Below are 23,828 nucleotides of genomic sequence, written 5' to 3' on the forward strand. Positions count from 1 at the left end.
CCTTTACGTGGCTTTTTGATACTCATTGACCCATTTTCCTCCGGCTTATCATTGCTCTACCTAGCTTTGTCCCATCTGCCTTCATCCAACTTTGAGTCTGGCCCCTGCTCATCTAGTCACTGCCTTCCCAGAAAGACAAACCAAGCCACCTCAACAAGTACCAACAATGAATTACCAACCAACAAAAAATTATGGTAAAGACACCAAGCTTCGCATTTTACATGTTACTATGCAAATGGACTCCCTGTGAACTAGAATAGCCTGGATGTGACAATTGAGCTGACACTTGCTTTCCCTTGGGGCAGCAACTGAACCAGAGAGGACAGTCAAGTCATTGGGACTCACACAGAAACAAGGCTATGATCCTCTGCTACCAGTCAATTGCAGGTGCATCACTGTACTCCTGGGCAGCCTGGGTCATTGAATCTGGGCATGGGATCAGCCAAACAACACAGTACAGGTCTTGTGCACAAGCAGGAAGGCACACCTGAGCCAGGGGTAGGACTGGCAGCACTCTGTCCCAGCTGATATCAATATGCTCTTGCAGCTTTCAGAGGCAAACTGCCAGCAGAGCTCATTATTGCCACTGCACTTAAAACAACCACCCCTACTCAATGCTCCAACAGAACAAATAACCTGAAGGACCTGCCAGTAAATACAGGAGAGACCAATGAAAATGACAACTTCCTAATTTAGCTATTTACATCCCACATTTGAAACTTCCTGTCTTAGCTTTCTGCATTTTTACTTCTGTTCAAATCAGTTTAGCTGCTTAGATGTCCACACACCAAATCGGGGAAGTGAGATGAGGTCCAGACAGCTCATCCATTTACTTACTGAGTAACACTAAAACCAAATAAGCTCACACACCGAGGGAGTCATAGGATGTGTATTACCAAAGAACAAGAATTCAGCTAAACTGCTAAAGCCAACATCAAAATGAGAGAATACTTTTATAGAATCAATCAACTCTCAGTAAGGGAAACTGATGTGTAAGCAAGCAGGCAGGACACAGATATGACCATTTCTATTCGGTAGGAGTAACTTTCTACTTTTGACTACTAATGGGAAGACAGACACAAACAGCCAAGTTGGAATAACAGGAAACTGTAGGGAATAAATCTATATTCAAGATACTCTAATTTGTGCACAACACATATGCACTAGCCTGAATGCAGAAGTCAAGATTTAGCCTATATTGAGAGGTGACCTACTTCAAATATCTCTTCTTGGGAATAGGAGATCAAGACTATGACCAAAAACCATGCACACAGCAACACACAATTGTAATTTGAGTTCATTCGGTCATGAAGATGAGCCCTTAGGCATTCTGTTCCCATTTAAAACACAAGTTATATATACAGTTTGAATAAAGCACTTCCACATTTAATTTAAGCAGAACAGTTTTTATCAGAAAGTTACACAAACCCAAAAAGCTGTGTTTTTCAAAACCATACTTTATTTTTAAAGGATAAGAGAAGTATTCAGAACTGTATTTCTTAAGCAAAAAGATTCACATTTCATTGCGCAGGGTCACTAGTAGGAGAAAAAGCATTTGGAAATTTACTTTTTTGCAACTGCTGTTGAGTTCCTACATCAACCAGATTTGTTTAAAAATGGTAACATCAGTTATGGCTCAAGATACAGAATTACAAAAGAGTAACACAAACCTTGAAATTCAAGCAGTGAACAGGTAACTATGGTCATTTTTTTCCACATAAAGATGTTTTAGCCAAGACAAACAGAAGCAACAACTGTCTTTATTGGTAGCCAAATCCACTGAAAATCATCAGGACAGACACTACTTCAAAGATACCCATGCTGACAAATGCATGTGCTAGAAAAATGCCCTGTCTGTGCCAATTACTTCACCTTTTCCTCCATATCACAAGCCTCAAAACCATGGAGGTATGAAACCACAACAACAGATTTTTTTTTTTTTTTTAAACAAGAGGCTACAAGAAAAGACGGAAGACTACAGAATGTGGTGAAGAAAGAGTCATCACCACTACAGAGACAGCAGGACTTTGACCGTGAAATTTTAATCAGTGAGCATGTAAGAACCCAAACGGATTCAGAACCCAGAGGTGCAATTTTGTTGGGTATTCTCCCCTTCACCGATCTGTAACTCTGCATGTACATGTTCTGGATGGCTTGCATTCAGAGGGACAGAGGTAGTGATGGGAACAAGATTCCTTCCCTAAAGTTTCCAAATAGATGCAACCTGGTAAGCATGGCCACAAGGAAGGGTGAGTGCAACCAGCAGAGGGCTTGCCAACGGGGAAAGGACAAGAGCACAAGCACAGACAGGAAGCTGCTTTCCCATAACCAGACTGATAAATAAAATGTTACATAAAGGTGCTGGACAAGAACTGAACAAGTAACAAAACATATGTGGCCTCAGCAATATGTATTTCATGCTAGATTGCACAAAGGGTAGAATTGTACCTTTGCTGCACAGTTGTGGTGATCAAAATTGTATAGTATTTGCAGTACTGCCAGAAGTTCCAGTGTGTAACTAGCTAGCCTGATTATACTGATAATACCTGTAAAAAGTTTATCACCCATTAAAAAAAAAAGTTGTATTTGCAGATAATTCCTTTATCCAGTTAATTCTTCAGACTTGTCCTACCTTTGCTATTTTTCTGTCCTAAGGGGCTTAAGACAGACTTCAGTTGTTAAAGTTCTTTCCCCTTTTCTCAGTGACAGCAATAAAAAAAAATAGCATGTTTTTATCTTATATTCCTGGAATACTACAATTTCTTATAAGTATGTTCATTCAGAGAAAACTGTCTGTAATACTTACAATTAAAGGTTGCAACTGTTGGACAAGAAGAGATGGTTGAAAATTAGGTCATCTGAATATAATTTGAGTTCTACAAACTAATAATTGAATAAAGTCAATACTTGGGGCTAGAGAGCAGTTCTCCTTAGAACACCCCATTTCTCTTCTTAAGAAGATCAGAGGTAAAATGGTTTATTTTATTGCAACACTGGTTAGCCAAATCCAATCCTTGCCATTCAGATATGATTTTTAAAAACCAGGGATTTTATGGTTTACTGCCAAATTTGGCAGACAATTTACTGATAAGATTCATGACCTTGGGATTGCTCTGGTACTTGGACATATTTGCTGGGTTCTGGGCAACATCTTGGAATGCAACCATAACTTCTGGATCCTGTAGGACAAAAAGAAAAAAAAATAAGGGCATTTGTAAAACAACTCTACAAAAGTGATTATGTAGTTCCACATGAATCTAGTCTTGCTCAGCTTTTATATGACAAGACTATGTTAGACTTCTGGCAAGAATTCCCTAAAGACAACCCAATAATACAGTGCATGCTGTTAAAGCTGTGTCACTAAACACCAGAGTCATTATTGAACTTGTTACACTAATAGTTCAGTGTATGAGAAAGGGGATCAGATAAGACTTCTGTTTTCCCAGAACAGGAGCTATAAAACACAGCCACACCTACTGTATTACTTCTGTTCAGCCATCTTTCAAATGCATTTTGAAGGAGGTAGGAGTTTGATGTGTCTAGCATGCATGGTAGGATAACTCTACTCTGAGCAACAGTTGATTCTCATCCTTTTCTCATTTTTTTACTCTAGAAGCAGAAGCTTGAAACTGTTGGGTTGCAAGCAGACAATGTGGCAATGTTTGGCTTTTAAAATACATCTCAGTAATTCCTCACCTCCACTGAGAATTCACATTTGGAAAAGAACCTTGATCTCTCTTATCACACTATTGCGTTGCAGTTGATAAATACATCCACATATTCAATATTCAGTGCCCAAAAAAAAAATAACTCCATCTTCTCTATTTAGTATGAGAAGCATTAATACCTTTTTCCCCTACTTCTAGTATACCTCTGGCCTCCACCAAACTTGAACTGGTTTTACTTGTTTTACCTGTGTATGTTTTGAACATAATGACTCTGTATGTAACAATTTTACATCTTAGTCTGGAAAACTGTTTCCATTATAAGCAGTATCTACAAAAAAAAATTCCAATTTCCTTTAATTCAACAAAAGTGTAAGCAGTTTATTATGTTCAATACAAATCACAGATGTTAGCTGTAATTTCATCTGCTGTTCTTTCTAGGACATTTAAGTATTTTCACCAAAAGACACACTGCTTCCTAGACTTCTAAGCCATTGCTAGAGCAGGCTTGTTCTTTGGAAACCACCACAACACAACCAGTGTGGTCAGAGCTGTCTCTGCTACAATAACACCATCCCATATCTATTCTAGCATCAAACTCAGTCCAAAGCAATTGAACAAGTCTGATCCTAAATTGCATTTGGTAGGTGTGGACTCTACTGAAAGCACCCACACACCTCAGTCATATTTTTTATACACATTGGGAATGAAGAGCCCAGTCTTATGGGAGGATTTACAAATGTGTTGTCTCCCTCACAAAAGATAATCTCCAAACTATATGGAAAATAGAATGCTGAAGTTCAGAAAAGAGAGATTAAATACATTCTCTCCACTTTACAGGATTCCCATGCAAAGAAAAAAGGCAGACTTTCACAATTTCAGACTTCTAGAATTGATTTCAAAATAGGGCATATGACTATAAAGACTGTCATGTTGTTAAGTCTGTGGTTTCACTTATATATCAATCTGGAACAAAAAGGAGAGTAATCTTAGTCACTAGTTTATGTCAAAGCACTCCTAAATTAATGTTAAATATCCAGTTTTATGCTATGTGTTTCACTTTCCTATAAATTCACAGCAAGTAAATTATTCTTTACTTCCATGACTCCCTGGAAGCTCTCAACCTTAGAGAGTGTTAATAACATCCAAGGTTTGACAGTGATGAGCAATATTATCAAAATAAAGTGTAAGACTGAGGATATCAGCATTTCTGTAGGGAAATGTTTAGTGCATAAGGTGGAATGGTAGCCATTCTATTAATAGTACTAGGGAGACATTCAGTTTTCTAATGCTTCTGCTTTAGTTGCAGAAGGAAAAATAATACTTCCAAGAAAGGGTGTTATTTTTTTCCCAACTTAACATGAAGTCTGTGTCAAACATGTGGCTACATGTCAAATAAGGAATCCATAGGGTTATCTCACACATAATTCCTTATAAAAGAACTTTGACTTGACTCCAAAATGCAAATGTCTAGAGAAAGCACTTGTATATGCAAAATATTAAGTACTAGACAACCCTCCAGACAGACAAAACAGTAAAATAACACACACTAAAATTGTTAGGGTTGGAAGGGACCTCTGGAGATCATCTAGGCCAACACCCCTGCCCAGGCAGGGTCACCTAGACCAGGTAAGATTCATGCCAATGACAAGCAATAACTCCCCTAAACATGTCCACAAACAACCATATCTAGTTCTTTGGTTGCATCTATGGATGACAAGATGAAGTTAACAGTAAAATCAGTTTAATCTGGCTTGTATTCAGGCACCCACAGTTGTCAGGTTTACTGAGATCTTACAAGACTCGGGCACATTTCAGTGTTAATTCATGGAGAATAGTCTCCAAAATTATTAAAGACTGAGGTAGTGGCCTTTACTCTTAAAATACTCCCATTTTGGCATTAACTCCTCACAATGAAAAGCCTCTACAGACTAGCAGTTACAAAGCTATTTTGGAGTGACTTGTGTGATTCAGTATGTTCAGACTTTTTTTTTTAACCTCGTAATAGCTGCCAGCTTACATTATCCATCAACATATTCCATAGCTGCACTAGGCAGATGCCAAGAAGTAGAAACTACTGTCTTACATGGCCAATTCAGAAAAGACCAGAAAGCAGAGTTGGACATTTTAGGAAAAGGTAGCAGTGTAGACATAGATCAAGCTCAAATAAATAATATCTAGATAGCTAAAGCCTGCCTGCATTATCAGAAGACGCTTGTCAACACACATTCTTGCTAGAGTCCTACCCTATGCTGGGGCATATGTAATCAACATGCAATGGAGTTTTCTTAGAGGTATGTGAAAAGCACTTAGTATTTAGCTGCACCTCAACATTGTTTTCAGCAACCTCTCATCACAAACTCCAGTGTTACAGCAGGAAGTAGCCAAGTAAGGAAGATAGCTACAAGTCAAGGGCACTTTCTGCATGGTTTGCATGCAAGCCAACAGTGCTGACTGTGGCAGCCTAAGCAAAGGGGTGTTTTCCAACATCAGTAGCCATTAAGGGAACAAACCCATGAACTTTTGCATGGAAAGTGATGATTTTTTTGTGATTCCAGGGCATACTGAATAAGCTTCCTTCGTGATGCCTTTACTTCAATGAGCTGAGGACAATATGTAAGTCTAATCATGGCAATCCAGGAAAAAGAAAGAAGACAGTTCTGTACTTGATCATATTAGAATGCAAATGTAACTACATAGCTTTGACCTTTTCTAGCCCACCTGCCCTTAAAAATGGTGTTGTCAGACATGTTCCCTTTAATTTGTTGAAATACTTCTGAGCAGAAGTAGTTATGACACTGAGCAATTAATCAAGCCCAGCAGGGAAGTAAGCTTTCTGAATATGATTTCAGAAAATGCCAGATGAAGAGCTATTCTAATAATATTTTGTGTCTGGCAAAACCTCAAACATTTAATCTCCTAAGAGAAAGGCAATTCTCATCACAATATTATAATACATTGTGTAAGAAAAATATTACAATTTTTTTTGTTTGTGCATAATTATCCCTCTACAAAGTGTGTGAATTCAAAAAATGAGGAAGTGAGTTATAATGTGTGGAAAAGGACCATTTGAGAGACCTTCTCAAGAGATGACAACTGCGTATAGCACACAGTTTTGCGTATCATAGACGGCGGGCAGGGTTTGTGTGTCATCTTTAATTAAGCTTCCATTAGTTTGCAAAACAGCTAACATTTAATCCAGACAGTCTGGTGTCACACACATCAGTAAAAATTTTACAACAGAAATAAGCATCTTCCTTCCTCCACTGAGGCTCATAGGTGCTGTTCTTCTCTCATTCAGAACATGTAGCTTTGACTTTAACAAATACTCACCTGCATGGCCGCAAGAACTTCTGGATCACTGAGAATCTCATTGAGACCTGGCATACCTGCCATTCCTGGCATGCCTCCAGCCCCAGGAAAGCCACCTGAAAATCCAACACAAGAAAAATGTTCAACTCATACTGTAATTATACTCACTGAGACCAAGACTTACTGTCCTTGCCACATCTCTAAAGCCATATCTTCCATATGGCTACAGCTGGCCCACTCAATAGAAAGCAGTGTCTTCACCTTCCCTTTCTGTTAAGACCTACATCTCATTTCATCCAAGTTTTTAACCCAATTGAATAGGAGCCTTGTAATAAGTACAGTTCTTTTCCTGGTTAACTAAAATGAGGTAGGTCTCAAGCTCAGGAGTTTGAATGCCTGGGGTGAACAATTTAGGGCAGAAGCAGCACAGTATTATGTCCCAGGCATGTTCCGCATTTGGCAGAACTTTAGTTTTTGAAAAATTGTGCCACCAATGGCGAAAAACGCCAACAAAATTGCCCAAAAAAAACATCCCTGATACAAAATGCTTGAGGTTCTCTTATGGAATCCTTATTCTGCAGCTTCCCCAGCTGTGCTGAGGATGACACATATGTTGTCTATCCAGCTGCTGATCCAGTTGGAGCACACACAGAGCCTATCTCAACTCTCAACTACATCTTAATGTTCAAGAGCATCAGTACTTTTTTTTCTCCCCAGTTCATTGTATAACATGAAAAGCCTGACTTTTGTGAAGCTGTCAAGGATAACTTTTCTATAAGGCAATCTGCACTACCTCCTTTAAAAAACTATTCTATTAACAACAGATTTCCCTCATGTTCAATCCAAATTTTCAACTTTAAAAATGTTGTTCTTAAATAGATTCAAGGCACCCTGAGTAATTTAGAAAACATTTTTATACTCATTTTTAAACACATTATCGAGCAAAATCTGCTTCTTTTATCTTCCCAGACCTAAATCCTTTCATTCTGTTATCCTTCAACCATTGATTTCTGTCTTCTCTCTATTTGCTGCACAGCACAAATCCTCTTAAAGAGAAAGAATCCCATCCCTCTTACCACCAGTGCTCCAAAAGTTATTTGTATACAAGTTCTAAACTTCATGTAAGATTTTTCTCTCTCTGTCTTGAGAACAAATGCTATAAAAATTGCAGCTAAAATACTCCATATGGAAACAACAGCTGACTCTACCTCAAGTATTTGTGCTTAAAAATAAAATACCTGGGAAGCCACCTGGGAAGCCACCAAACTGAGCTCCTCCTGCCTGTCGTCTTGCTTCTTCCTCCTGCAGATGAAAGCATATCATTCCACACAAAACAATGGAACTGCAGCCTGTTTTCTACTGCTCAGCTGGGTTTAGGAGAAAAAAAAAACAGCTGAGACTGTTTCAGGCAGATATGCTATCACAAGAAACAAAGCACTCTACTGTCTTCAGAACCACTGACAAGAAATTGCTGTGTCTGTTCTCAATTTTGCACATGTTTGCAGGTTAGTTATGCAGGGTATGGTTCTACTGAATAAGAAGTGTATGATTTTAGAACTCCCACCCCACACATATTAAAATACATCATTAAAGCACTAAAAAAAAAAAGGCAAGCAAACTGCGCCAGGAATTGAGGAAGAGAAGTATTATTCTTAATTCAAAACCTCCCATCCCACTTTGGGATACATAATGACTTTAAGTGAAAACTATTCTGGAACAGTCATACAATAACTGATATCTTGAAATACAGCATTAGTAGAGATTCCAGAGACTGTTTTTGTCACAAGCAATAAAACCAGATGAACTCAAATGCCCTCTTCTCCAGATTTCATTATTGGTTAAGTAACCAAGAAAGAAACTAACTCTCTAAAATTTAAAATTTACCTTTACAGTATTTTTTTCCCCCTCTGTAATTAATTTTAACCAAAATTAACACTCAACAAGTTATTAAGAAATACTAAAACCTGAATATTCACCCTTTGTGCCTTCTCATGCTCCTCCCGTGCCTTCTTCACTCTTTCCATTCTTTCCTTGATTTCCTTTTCTTCACGCTTCCGCTCATACTTTCGTCGATGTTCTGCAATTTTCTGAGCCTGTCACAATCGAAGACCAGGAGTTCCTATACATTTCTAGCATCTCACACAATGTATTTCAGTACAAAATACATGTAAGCATAACCAATTAATTCTACCAGTTCTTAAAACTAAGATCTGATTTTGCATACTAAAAGCCTCTTTGTTTCAGGAGCCATTTGCTACTTCTTTCCCATGGCAGTCAGTCATTCATGTCAACTCAATCCTGACTGAATTCACCAGAATATGCAGTCTAATATATGTTTCTGCAGTAGTTTTAGGACTTGAATCATCACTAGAATTTGAACATGTTATTATTCCATATCCCTTTATTATTTTATGCTGAAATGTTGATTTCTATGGGGCTAAAATGAGCAACTGCCCTGGAAAAGGGCACAATAGGAAGCAAAATTCCCACTGCACGCACACACATACATTCTAGATAGTGTTATCGCTGTTTCAGATACCTCTACAGCACGTACAGACCAACACAAGCAGACCAAATAATTCCTCAACCAAACCAAGAAAGTAAAAAGAAGCAAACTTCCTCCCCACCAGCCCTAACTTTTCCCTCAAATTATTAAGTCTACAGTCCCAGTGAGGGAAGAATTTGCAATGAACTTCCCGAGGTTCCTCACTCAGGGTTCCTTAAAACAACGGAATTAAGGGCAGCACTGGTTTCCTCAAAACAGAAGATATCCTTATAAATAATTGTAAAAATGTCTCATGAGTTCAGACATAGTGTATGATGGTTACTCTGTAACATTCCTGTAACTAAAAAACACATAGCAAAATCCAGGTGCAAGAACAAAGATCCTACTTAGACAATAGATACTCTTGTATTCTTTTAGAGAAATACACTTATTCTTTAAAGGAAAAAATTGCTTTTTAAGTAGCAGAAACTTGATACAACTTATTTTAGTTAGGAGATACTCATTCCATACTACATTATTCCTGAAGTACATCTGCCAGAGAAAGCACACTGGAAGCAGCAGGATTGATAGGGAGTAAATGCAGTACCTGCTATCAGATCCAGACATCATTGATATTTGATCATCATTGACATCTTAATGAGCCTTTGCTCATTAAGAGAGGGGTAAGTGTTGTTTTCTTTTTAACAAAACATAAATAGATTCCAAATTTTAGATTTTTGTTATTTCTAAATATTTCTAGAAATGAACTAAATATTTTTAGAATTTGACTTAGACTTTTAGCTGAAAGTGCTACAACGTAAAAAATTCTAGGAAAGCTTGACGTGAGTAAATTAGATGAATGCATAATTTTCAGTTACTAAAGATTTTAAAAATCACCCATGAAAAGATCCTATGTTTTTCCTAGAGCTACATACACAAATTCCCATGCAGTTAGCAACTACACATCAATGTATCACATGGACTCACTCTGCTGTTTCTGTGCTCAGGCAGATTAACTGGGAAAGGTTCCCCCCCAGCCAAGCATTAAGTATTACTTGTTATGAAAACCAGTTGAGACCTAAGACCTAATTACATTAACCACAGATCAATAGTCTCCAAAACAGAAGACTAGTAGGTTGTAAAATGGTTACCGTTGTCATTTTACTGGAGACAGCAAAGACATGGCAGAAAAAGCTTTTAGCTTTTCCTTAGACACAAGAATGTTTATGCATCTAGGGGTTTAAGCTTGACCGGCTGCCAGATGCTCACTAAGCCACTCTCTCACTGCCCCCTCCTCAACAGGATGGGAAGAGAAAATAAGATGGAGAAGCTCTTGGCTTGAGATAAAGACATCACTCGCCCACTACCATCATGGGCAAAACAGACCCAACCTAGGAAGGATTCATTAAATTTATTACCCGTTAAAAATGGAGCAGGATGATGAGAAACAAAGACAAAATTAAAGCCACCTTCTTCCCGAAGCTCAGCTTTACTGTTTCATTTGCCCCACTTCAGCCCTGAAGAGCACAGTGGGATGGAGGCCATCATCAGTTTATAACACTGTATTTCTGCCACTCCTCCCTTTTCACACCTTTTTCCTGCCCCAGCATATCTGCCCCACAGGATACAGTTCTTCACAAACTGCTCCAGTGTGGTTCTCCCCATCAGGTACAGTGCTTAAACAACACACTGATCCCCCATGGGTCCCCCATGAGCTGCAGCTCCTGCCACAAAAACAGCTTCTGTGCAGGCTTCTCTACACAGGCTGAAGTTTCTGCCAGGAACCTGCTCCAGGGGACTCTCCATGAGCTGCAGCTTTCTTCAGGGCAGGTTCACTTCCTCTGTCATGCGATCCTCCACGGGCTGCAGGGTAGATCTGCCCCACTGTGGATCTCCATGGGCTCAAGAAGGACAAACTGCGTAACCATGACCTTCTCCATTGGTTGCAGGGGAATCTCTACTCCCATGCCTAGCACACCTCCCACTTCCTTCTTCACTGATCTTGGTGTCTCTGAGGGGGTGCTTCTCTCATATTTTTCTTCTTTACTGCATTCCTTCTCACAGCTGTTACACTGTATTTTTTAACCCTTTCTTAAATATCACAGAAGCACCACTGGCATCACTGACGCCCTCAGCTTTGGCACCAGCTGGCATTGGCTCCCTCTGACACAGGGGCAGCCTCAGGTCTCTCCTTACAAGAGGCCAGACCTGCAATCTCCACCTTCCCCTAAACTTCCTATATAAATCCAACACAATGAAAAAGCTGCCATCTGTGGTGTCTCAATCACTTCAAAGGAACACACAAAAACATGGAAAACGAAAGCCTGCTATCAGTACTCTTACAGAAGTTTCTCCTTAGAAGATTGCTGGGGTCAGCCAGGGGAGAACAGCTGAAAATCAGTTGTGCAGAGCTGAGGCTGCCCTCATGGGGCTGACTAATGAAAGTACAAACCACAGCAAAATGCTTCCTTTGGAAAATGTGCTTAAGGTCAAAGGTTTGATCAGCTCAGAAATATCTTGGGAAAAAAATCAGTTACCATCTATCTCTGGTTTTTCAGAAGGTTTTTAGTCTAGATGCTAAAATACCTGGCAAACTTCAACTGCTTCAGATTCCTCTGTTAAAATTTTAAAAATTAATGTGTTTCATATTTCTGTTACATGCCCAGTCCCATACATTCAATTTCTCTATACACAGCCATAAACATTTGTTTCTAAAGACAGTAAAGAAGTATTTATAAACTCAATCTGAAGTGTTGGAAGACATATGAATACATTTCTTCCAGATAATGCCTGTTGAAGAATATGGAAACAGCTGTGTCACTCAGACAAATCCAGGAAAGACCTCCAACATTCCTCCCCACTTACTCTTGGCTGCACCTCCTTCAGCATGGCACTTGCATCTTCATCATAATCCAATTTACAAGCTAATGCAAGATCATGAGCAGCCTCCTCCCAGTGACCAAGAAGTCTGGAAGTCAGAAGACACCAACAGTCAGAAGAGAAAACTGAACACTTGCAGCTCTTCAAAACATTTAACCATGCATCACTCAGAAATTTTACCTTGAGCTACAAGGACTTACAGAAGTTTAAGAATTATGGTGATTCCTCTAAGCTGCACACTACAATACTGTTAGAGGATGCTTGCTTGCTTCATATCCTTACAGTAACTTTTTCTTGAAGAAAAATGAGTAAAATACTGTCTGTGAGATTATGTCACTGTCTGCTATAAAGAATGATACAACAGGGAGAAGGGTACTGTAGCTTTTTTATGTACACGATGCACTACTACCACCTCAGGCTTAAGTGGACCCTCTTACTCAGCACTCAAACCTCAGGACTGGATGCACCACATTTTAATTAAAATGGTCATGTAAGCCTCTGTGCACATTTCTTTACTATTAATTTATATGGAATCTTGACAATTAAAAATTAAAGCAAATGGTGGTATTACTAAATGGTGAAAGCACTTCTGCTCACAGACAGAGGTATTAATTCAAACTATTCTCCAGTCTTCCCACTCTCAAGCTTCACACTGTAAATTAAAACTGCAGACACTAACAAACTATTCTATAAACACTAAGGTGCTTTTTTTTTAAGTCATATTAGCATTTACTTTTTCTATGTTTATATAAGCCATAAGAATTGTCACCTTTTATCTTGATTTATTGCTATTTTAAAAAAAGTTGAACTATAGTTAATGGCTTGCCTAACAGCATTTTAAATAATTACATTGTTTGCTTAATAACTTTCTCGATTGCAATAAATGATTCCCTAATAACCAGGCATTTCAACTTACTCTGTAGAAGAGCCCTGGGTCTAAGGGAAAAGGACAGCAGAGAAATGTTCAAGAATTATAGGTCAGTAAAAAAATCCCAACAAACTAAGTGAAAACAAAAGACCTCCAAAGAAATAAAACAAGCAGTCATAGATCTCACTATCTTTACCAAATAATTAGAAAATGTTATTCAAAAAAGCAGTAAGCCATTAGAAGATGAGAGAGAGAGAGACAGAGAGAGAGATGGAGAGAGAGAGTGAGTGGAGGGGAAACAGTAACAGGAGAACTACTCATAAATTGCCATCAATAAATCACCATCATCCTTTCTATTCTCTAAGCACAATGGTTTCTTGGCTCACAGCTACTGCTCTCCGGTACAAGACAAACAGTTCAGAGGCACAGAGAAGGAGAGAATGTGTGAACAAAACTATTCCCCCCAAGTAAAGACAATATCAAGTACAGGTGCAGTTCATTACCTATGTGCTTTCCCCCTCCATTTATAGGTCTGCGCCGAGTCAGGATTAATCTTGATGGCTCTGTCACAATCTCTAATGGCAGCATTTGGCTTCTGTAGTTTCACAAAAACACTGTGGGAACAAGAACATTTATCATACATATTGAAATACCAAGTTACTAACTTAAGCTGGAAATTATTTCGGATGACTAAAAGGCAAGCTAGTGAGATAATGCAGTTGAAGAGCTGAGTTCAAAGATTTCATAGTAGCATAGATAACAAAGTCGCTAAAATTTAGTCTCACCCTCCCAGCACTGTAGGTGACTCATGAGCAAGAACTGAAAAGATTCATTGTTCACACTCAAGCCTTGCCAGCAAGAGTAACTTCAGTGCAGACAAGAAGATACATAAATGCAAAGGGCAGTTCAGTCCCATGGTGCTTGGGGTCTGTGGCAACTAGCAATTTGAACAAAACAACAATATTCTGCATACCACATTGCACAGTCTTTAACACAGTGACACAAAGAAAGCATGAGGAGTTACACAGACTACAAGGATCAACAGCTAGAGTCATGAGGAAAAGGAGGTAGGACATGAGTCATCAAAATCAAAAGCAGTGAAACAAACACAAACTCAGCAAGAAGCCCAAATCCCTTGTCAGTTAAATGTAAAAACTGAAAATTTTACATCACACAAGCATATCAGACTAACTACTAGAGTGGTACTTTAGGAGGTTCAAGTAATTAAAACTAAAAATCTATTAAAGAAACACTGAAAAACAGTCCTGAATTGACAAAAGTATTCAATATTCAACATATTCTATGCCAGAACTTCTACATCTAATTCTACATCTTCCTTTTACATGTATTTGAAAAGTTTGTCAACAATTCCTGTAAGTAACTTTATTATTAAGGCTTCTTATAAAGCAAACACGAAGTCACAAATTGTCTTCTAGGAACAAAAAGGTGGACAGGGTGTCAGGGAAGTGTCCCAAAGCTACTCCTCATCAATGAGAGTCATTGCAATGCTGCTGTCTCCACAAAGCCCCTAGTCTCTCAAAGATACATACCCCCCCAGAACCCAGTGCTGGATTACTCCTAGCACTTGATCAGCATGGCAAGCTTTATGCTATTGTGATATATTATTAATTTCTTTCTACAACACATCAAATTAAGGAAACTTTAAAACTTCACCTAACATTCTTATTTTTCATTGCTACACCCAGTCCTGAGAAAATAGGACACAAAGAGATTTTGAACATACTGCTATGATGGCAACAGCAAAGTGTATTAAGGTACACAAGTGGTGTTACATGCAAAAACTTTGATATAGAAAAGAAAAAAACAGCAAGGCAAGTACCAGTCAAGATGTATTACAATGGAACAGTATTTTGTATCACATATAAAGGACACTAATTAATCTTATGAAAGTTTATGTTCTCTTTGAATAAAATTGCTATGGGAAAGATCCACTAAATTATCGTATCATCCATGATTGGTGGTCCTTTGTGTAAGAACAGAAAAAAAAAATTGCTTCTGCAACCCATACAAGCCTTCCTGAAGAATCAGAAAGATAAAGATGTTTGTGTGGTATGAATTTAGAAAGTTCCCAATGCATCATCTGCAGTCTGGTAGATGTAAGGAGCAGTACAGTGGGTAGAGAATGGGCAAAGATACAGACATGTCCTGCTTAAACATACAACTGTTGAACAGAACCTGGTCTACTAACAAATTCATTTAGCAGGTACAACAGGGAGAGAATTCACAGGATTCTTAACTAAGTTTGAATCTAAACAGAGTATCACTTCACTTATCATCTTAATCCCATAATACACTTCAGATTTTACAATTGTTTGTAACCCAGCATTATTCTACCTCAACATACCAAAAGCACTATTGTTGAGGAATACTTTCAGTGCAGGAATACTCCATGTGTAGCTGCAGTGTCAGCTGAAGACTGGACGCCAGGTGTTGAGAGCCCCAGGCAAGAACTGGTGTCAACCTTTGCACAGGGACCTGTGGCCCAGCCAGGTGACTGGACACAGACAAAGCAGAAGCCCATGACCTCAGACTTTCACATGCACAGTGAAGGTATAAAAGCTCAGCACTTTCTTTGTTTAGAATCCCTCCTCAGAGGCATCAGCTTGAGATGCTGATTTGTTATTGCACCATTATTAAATTATTTTAAGGATCCAGACGTCTGAGAGTCTGCTGTGGGAAATCCAGGGTCAAGACTGTAAGGAAACCTGATCTGACCGAGTGTTAGGGGTATAGCTGCAAGGGTGCTTCAGTCCCAACTTAGGGAGTGTGAGCATGACTGTCAGGGTGTCTCCTGGAAAGTGTCCTTAATATTACCACAATGCATTTTGGAACACCATCCTGTTATTTACTCTTTTACCAAGATTCTTTATATGGCTGCTCCAGCAATTCTAGTGAGACAAATGGAAGAGAAATTAACACTTCCCTTTCCCTCCTGTGGTTGAAGTTTACACAGATCCTCAAGTTGCCTTATATTTAGGCTCCTTAAGGAAAATAACAGAAAAGACAGAAACATAAATCACTAGGTTATGACTCACCTTGCCCTCTTGGCATACAAGATTGCCAAACAAGGATTCAGCTTGATAGCATCTGTGAACAAGTCAACAGCCTTCTGAAGGTCCCCTAAATATAAGAATCAGTGCAGTTTCAATGATTATGTAATGAAATTACATCTGAATTCACAGACCTGCCTTACACAGAGCTACGTGCCTAGACACTTCTTAGATAGAAGATTATCAACAAAGAAAAATCACCTTCTCCATCTTGCTATGTTACTGAAGTACAAACTTAGTAATTAATGCTTGAGAAGATATTTTCACAGTTAAATTTGTATATTTAACTTTGAATGCAATCAAATAGAATCTCACATCTTTACTATACACCTTTTCACTGCATTAAGTCAAACCACTAGAGACACTAATCATAATATGGAGGGAATTACTATAATTAATTTGTAATTAAAATGCTGTAGTACCTCATTGCCCCTCCCACTTTTCCCTAAACTATGGCTACATTGGAAAAACAGTACTTGAAGAAGCTTTCAAGTTCTAGATAGTTTTGGGTAGTCAACAAGAAGTATGTTTCCTCCTCCTCAAAAGGATTCAAAATGGTCCAAGATATTCACCTTCTTTTTTGTAAGAGGAGAACCAAAACAAATGTCCTTGAATAAGTACTAAAATGCAATTTATCACCTTCACTGAGAGCATTTATTGCTTCAATCTTCTTTTCATTAGCTTGATCCGCCATCTCTTCAGTTACCTAACAAAAAAAAAAAAAAAAAACCACACACAAAACCTCAAAAGCTGTAGAATACAGCCCAGAATTATCACACTAAGACCTCGCCAAAGGAGAAAGTGCTTCAATTGTCCAATTCTGGAATCTCAATTTTAATTTGCGTTGAAATCATAGTTCAAAAAACCCACAAAACCTTTGCTTTCAGCTTGTATTTTTAGCTATAAAACACTTTAAAGCTAAGGTGAATAACTACATATCTAGCTTGCATGGGTGTTTTGATAAATTTCTTCAGCATTTTCTGGCCTGATCATCCATAGAACTTTTTGATTGACTCTAACCTTGAAAAAGAAAATAATGATTTTTAAGCCAGTACGCTTTCTGTTTAGAAGAAAAAGAGGCGTAACAACAGCTGGTTACACAGATAATAGCGTATTCATCCTCCCTCAGCTGCTATCCTTGATTACACTCAAACCTCCTATTTTTCCTACTACCACACTGAAAACTTGCTTACCTCCACATTTTCATCTCCCATTTCTTGAGGGTCATCATTGTCCGGTTCAATCACTCCCTCATTATCAATTTCTGAGGGAAAAACCAAAAGCACAACTAAGCTTCATATACAAAGACATGATTTTCAGAATAATTTTCAGATTGGCAAAATGCAATCAAGTCACTATTTTCCTCACCTAAGTCGCTCTCTTCACTTTCTGGTTCAGATGATTTAACCGGCTCCTCTGGGTGTTCCTCTGCCTTGGCCTGAGAGACACACATATTTGTAAGCACACATTATTTCTGACCAATGCTCTATTTCCAATCCCATAAAATAAAAATGTCTAAGAAAAATCAAATTGCAGTACAGCTGAACTATTTTATTTTTAAGATACTAATCACTTTTCCCCTCCTCTCAGATTAAGCCTATAATGTATGAAATTATTTCAGAGCCCCAGTCTAGACTCATGAACTTCTATTATTGGTAAAGCTGGTCCTTCAAGTTTTGTAATTCAATAACCAAAACCAAATAATCCAAATAATATCCAATTCAGATCCAGTATTGCTGTGATTACTAACCAACTCTTCCAATCTTCCTGCCTTCCCTCACATGTTCTCTGGATCAAAAATTCTCTCCATTTAATACCATTAAGCTAATGTCCTTTATCAGGGAACTGCTAAACTGATGACAATGATTTAAATATTGTTTTCATTTGCCAGGGTCTGAGATGGTTGCCACTTCTACATAGAAAATTTTTCCAGAAATTTCAAATGTTTTATCGACTTCTAACTAAATTTCATCTGAATCCCATAACTTAGCACAACCTATTATCAGATACAAGCCGCTTGTCTTTATACTTGCCTTGTCACAACTATACTCAGTACATACACACAATCCCTTTATATTGCTCTAACTGGCCAGGAATTCCAGCACCTGGTGTCTTGTTAAAAAAAAATTTAAAAAATATATTTTTTCCAAAGTATCTCAAACTTGAAAAAATCCTGACATAAACATCTACAAGGCAAATTTATTTTCTCCTTTAAAATAAATCATCAAAAGCCATGTTCCACAATACTGCCTTAAAATTTTCATAGTTCCACTGATCACTTCATTAGTTATCATGCTCGTTAACACTTTTTGTCATTAAAAGATTATACTAAAACCCACTAATGACTAGAGAAATGGTTTCTAAACAGACAAAACAAACATAAAAAAAGAAATCAAGACTCTGTATGGCATTTGCATTGCAGAGAACATCAGGCATTCAGGATTAGGGAAATGGAGCATGATAACACTTGAAATGAACTAGGAAGCCATCTGTAACAAGTCATCTAAACCACACAATGGGCAGGGTTCAGACTGAACTCTCACATTCATTCCCCCATCTGAGTGAAAACTGACAGCAATTTTCCCCTTCTGCTTCTCAGTAATTTTGCCAGCATCAATTTTCAGTGACAAATTCTTCATATCTCACCTTACTTGTCTCCTCCGTGGAGACATTGGCTGGAGCAGGCGGTATTGTGCCTCCCATACTTTTCAGCAAAACAGAGAAAAGACAAAACAAAACTGTAAGATTATCAGAATAGTGGCATGTATTTTATTGATTCAAATCCTGGTAATCTCAGCTTTTGTTGTAACACAAAACATGATGATCCATTTCACTGTCCAAGCAGCCAATAGAGTACATATCCCCCACACTTTTCTCAGTGTAGTGCAATACACACTGCTGTACAACTCCTTTGAGACTCGTACTCACTCGCATCACCCTTCACCCACCCAGCCTTTCCCACAAGCAGAAGCTGCTTCTTGGCTCAAATGGATTTTCTCCTTTAAATGTAACTTATGTTTGAATCAAAACTAGATATTATAACTTTAATAATATCTATAATATCCATAATTAATTTTTAACAGAGGTCAAACAATTAGAGACAACAGCCTAAAATACCTATGCAATTAAAAAAAAACCCTGCTGCCTAGAAAAAAATATAATTTCTCTTACATACTGCAGTATTTCTGCCTCTCCTTCACCACAGTTAAGGAGCAAACTTGGTGCAGACAGCATTCTGTCAATATAGAATAAACTTCCACATGCTATCGACTTTGATTAGCAGCCAAGAATAAGCAGATGCTGAATTCTCCAGCTGTTAGATAGAACACTTAATCATATCTATGACAGCATGCCACAAGGAATACCATTTCGAGGCATCCCCTGCCCCACATTTCCACCTACCAATGGTTTTCAAGAAAAATGTTTCCATGAACTCAACAACCAACTCCTTGGAGTCTCACACAACTGGTTAGATGGGATACAAGGGAGAGGAGAAGGAGGTGAGTAAACAGGGCTGGGCAGAAGGAATTGGAAGTATGTAGGACTATCTGCTCTCAGGAATTAGTGCCACAAAAAACTGTATTCCGTTATTACTTCTTAAATCAAGCTACAGCAGTTAATTCTCCCCTCTTTCCTCCCTCCTGTCAGCAGCACCTCAGAGTCAGGCCTCAAACTGGCTGAAAACAAACCTGAATGAGGCAGAATAGGACAGGGATAGGTATGAACTGGGGGAAAAAAGGTAGAAGGAGTTGGAGAAGGAATTGACAGGATTGACAGGTCCTGGCACAAGGCCCTGCAGTGAAAGGCAAGCAAACAGCACTAAAGCGCTTCTCATTTACAAGGAAAAACTGCCGAAAAACTGCCAAATAACCCCAAAAACAACGAATCATCCAACCAACAAAACCCCAACAAGTGACAAACACCAGCATGTTCTGAAGCTATTGCAACAATCTCTGTGTCCCTGGGATGCTGACATTACTTAATCAAATTTATACTGCCAGGACTAAACAACTGCAGTCTCAGAAATCATTGTCCAGCCAGAAAATATGAAACATGGACTAACTGTTCCTCCTAAATTTTTGCCCTCGTAAGCTGACAATAGAACACATAACTCTATTAAGTCTCTAAAAACCAAGGAGAGGACTACAGCAACCATCTAGGGAAGCCTTGGAACTTTTCTTCTGCATAAAGGAAACTACAAATTACAAAGCATTTTAACAGAGCTAATAGCTAATACCCATGGTATTAGCTGATTTGGAGTCTGAAACCTTAAATCACTTCATGACTGAAACAACTGAGTCAGTCTCCTCTGTTCTCTTCATATCCCTCCAAAAACTATGAAAGTTTAGTTCAGTTTGAGAAATGTTTACTAACATACATGCATGTTGTATAACATGCTATTTCATGAACTACCAAGGCTAAACAGTTTCACTCACAGCAAATGAAAATATTCTTGCTATTCTGGTATAGTAATATCTATTTAAACTACAGTTATAATCCCAGAATAATTCAAAAGAAAGTTACTCTAAAATCTCTTAGCCCAGTATTTGATAACAATGTTGGAATACACAGCAGAAATATATGCAATGTTTGCAATGTATTAAACCTCAGCAGTATATGGAAACACAAGACACTTTTGTAGGGAAAGGCAGGTACTGAGCTGTAGAAAAAGCACAAACACACACAAGACACACAAAGAGTTTAGTGTGTGATGCCAGTAACAACTGGGAGTAGTCAGGACTCCATTGCAACAGTGACTGCCTATTTCCACTCATCAGGACCATGAGAAGTGTCACATTTATGACTAGTTGGAAGAACTGCAAATGTGATTTCTGCAACCACTTTTATTACTGACAGCAAAATTATCTTTAGAGAGAAATCGGATTACCATTAATTCAAAAGGGTAAAAACCTATTTGAACAAAACAACAAAAAAGGCAAAAAGCCTTATTCATCAATTAGGGATTCTGTAGTTTATTTTTAAGGACTGCTATTGTTTCTTTGTTCAATTGCAGAGTTTTGCAACATGTTTCCTTTCATGACTCATTTCACAATAATTCAAGTAAAACATTTGTATTTTTATGCAATTATGAAAAAATGGGCTTGATAAAAGGAATGTCAAAACACTTTCCAAGCACACTCACACACTACCCAATGCTTTCTCTACAAAGAGCATCGATATAGAAATTAAATACAGCAGCTAGGCAGAATAAGGGTTAGAAAACAACAAGTGAATGAAAACAGGTAAGACTTAAGGTTACTGATGCAAAATTAAAAGCTAATAAGAAATAAAGCATCCCCATTCTGGCTTCATGAGTAGTTAGCAAAATTTAAATTAGAATCACTAGGTTTAAGGAAAAAATAAATCAAAGCAATTAGCAGAATTTTAGTTAAAAAAATAATTATGGATTTTAGTATAATTTAGTCATTATTCTAATCACTTATAACACTACCTAGGCAAACAAACCTATGTCTTTCAGATTAAGTCAGGTAAGCCAGACAGAGATATAAGAATTCTTGAGTTTATTCCCACCTGAAGGCAGGCCATGCAGTTTGAAGCTGTTTCAAAATAATGATCAGGCCCTATAATGCACTTAACAGTTCTACTGCACACAACACTCCTATGTAAAGGCAGAGGCAACCCCACCAGAATTCCAGACAATTTTGCATGGTAAGTGTAATTTGGGTACCACAACCACCATCCAAGTGTATCTCTTAGGCAAATATTTAACTTAAATATGTTAAGAAAACCAGAAAATTTGAGAGTGCTGGAAGAGGTTCTACTCTGGACCTCTGAATTTTTAAACTTTTGAGATAAAAACATTCAGTGAAGATTTTACATGTAAAAAACATTCCATGGCTCTAAATGTAATTACTGTATTTATAAGACAAGCACCAAATACAAATTTTAAAAATTAATCTGGAATTTAAAGCCCTTCCCATTAACATAGAGAAAGTCAGATAGTCCTCTTTCCATTCCCTAACACTTTCTTAGGCAAGAAGAAGTGAGAGTTCTTCCCCTCCCTCTTACAGTAGCCTGTCCACACCTTCAGATTTATGCAACAGAAGTACTGGAAGAAGCCTAGGGTAAGGCACCAAAGTATTTTATGCAATACCAAAAGGAATAAAGACCTGCAGTAGGATGAGACAGATAACAATCTCCTTCCTAGGCAGAAGCATATCTACTGTCAGTACTATAAAGGCAAGTTCAACTAAATACCAGTGGTTTTACAACCACAGATTTATTCAGATGCATAAAAAATTTAAATATCACTGAAAAAAGACCACGAATAAACACTTAATTGTAGCCGTTTTCATTATAGGACATATTGTGAAATGTCAGTGTTTACTTCTCTCTATATATGTAGGTTTATATTTATCTATACATACAAAATCCTGGTATTTAACAAAAATTTTCTAAAACAAATCCCAGTTTGTCACTAGATAAAAATCTTTTAAATTCTCTTTGCTTAACACGTGCACCTGAAAGTATGTCCCTCACTTCTCAAGAGTTCTTTAGTACAGCAGCCATAAAAGCCAAGCAGAGGCACCATAGCTGAACCCAGGGGTTCTGTGGGGTTCTCAGTCAGCAGCAAAGAATCCCAACCCTTCCAGCCTCGTGCTTCAGAGCTCTCAGGGTGGAACCCAAAGAGAATTTTTATTTGGGAAGCACCTGTTACGGCAGGCCCCGCTCACACAGAGCATGTGCAGCGTGAACAGCAGGTACCCAAATGGCTCACAGGGAGCGGAGAATACCTTTGAGACATTAAACTTCAAAGCGCAAACCACGTTTCGGACAGAAATTGTAGCTGCCAGGTATTTTATGCTTTTGGGTACCAGGATGTAAGTCAACGTCACTCACCTCCCCACAAACTCGGTTCCTTTTTAAGACAGGCTAGCCAACTCTGCTGCGTAATGCGAGAATTAGCTCGGTAAGTATTACTCTGGGGCTTTCCAGGCTGGAAAGCTGAGCCATTGAGATGGCCGGGGGGCAGGCTTTTTGCAGCGGGCACAGCCAGAGTTAACGAAACAAAACAAAAAACGAGCAGACGTTTTTAAGGCGCCAGGAGCATTCCCAGCGGGAAGCGGGGGAGAGGGCGGGAAGGCCGCAGCGCGGGCCGGACCCGCGGGGGCGAGGCGGCGCGCCCCCCGGCCCGGGCACGCGGCGCGCGCGCGCGCCGGCACGCGCTCAGCAGGCACACCCCCTCCCCTCACCGCTCCCGCGCCACAACACCCCTCGCCCCTCGCCCCTCGCCGCCGCCTCCCCCCGCGGCCCGGGACCGACCTCTCCACCCACTCGCGGAGGAAGGCGAGCTCCGGGCTGTGCAGCAGGCCAGGGTTCTGCTTGCACAGCCGGACGAAGGCCCGCAGCTCACTCAGCTTGCGCGAGTCCATGGCGGCACGGCGGCGGCCCAGGCGCGCTCGTTCCCCCGCCCACCCGCCGCGGAACCTTCCAGCCCGCCCCGCCCGCCGGAGCCCCCGCCCACAACTGGTCTGGTGCCGCCCACCACCACTGACTCCGCCCGTGCCAAATTCCCTCCCGCCCGC

The 23,828-nt window shown here is 39.1% G+C and overlaps 1 protein-coding gene across 2 annotated transcripts; it reads right to left on the bottom strand.

Annotated features, from left to right (window-relative positions):
• Positions 1-1,437: 1,437 nt before the first annotated feature.
• On the bottom strand, positions 1,438-23,728 carry ST13 (ST13 Hsp70 interacting protein). Of its 2 annotated transcripts, none has more exons than XM_021552894.4 (12): positions 23,566-23,728; positions 18,928-18,985; positions 17,650-17,719; positions 17,475-17,545; positions 16,921-16,987; positions 16,267-16,351; positions 13,714-13,824; positions 12,328-12,430; positions 8,954-9,070; positions 8,216-8,279; positions 6,999-7,093; positions 1,438-3,179 (listed from the first exon to the last, which is right to left on the bottom strand). In XM_021552894.4, the coding sequence occupies exons 1-12, from the start codon at positions 23,673-23,675 to the stop codon at positions 3,051-3,053; spliced, it is 1,080 nt and encodes a 359-aa protein (XP_021408569.1). In that variant the 5' UTR covers positions 23,676-23,728; the 3' UTR covers positions 1,438-3,050. The 2 variants fall into 2 exon arrangements, with proteins under 2 accessions (XP_021408569.1, XP_085425014.1); XM_085568888.1 differs by lacking the exon at positions 23,566-23,728 and adding an exon at positions 23,143-23,442.
• Between the last annotated feature and the right edge of the window lie 100 nt (positions 23,729-23,828).

The sequence above is a fragment of the Lonchura striata genome, chromosome 1A (assembly GCF_050655825.1).
Source record: "Lonchura striata isolate lonStrDom1 chromosome 1A, ASM5065582v1, whole genome shotgun sequence".
In the NCBI taxonomy this organism is placed as follows: domain Eukaryota; kingdom Metazoa; phylum Chordata; class Aves; order Passeriformes; family Estrildidae; genus Lonchura; species Lonchura striata.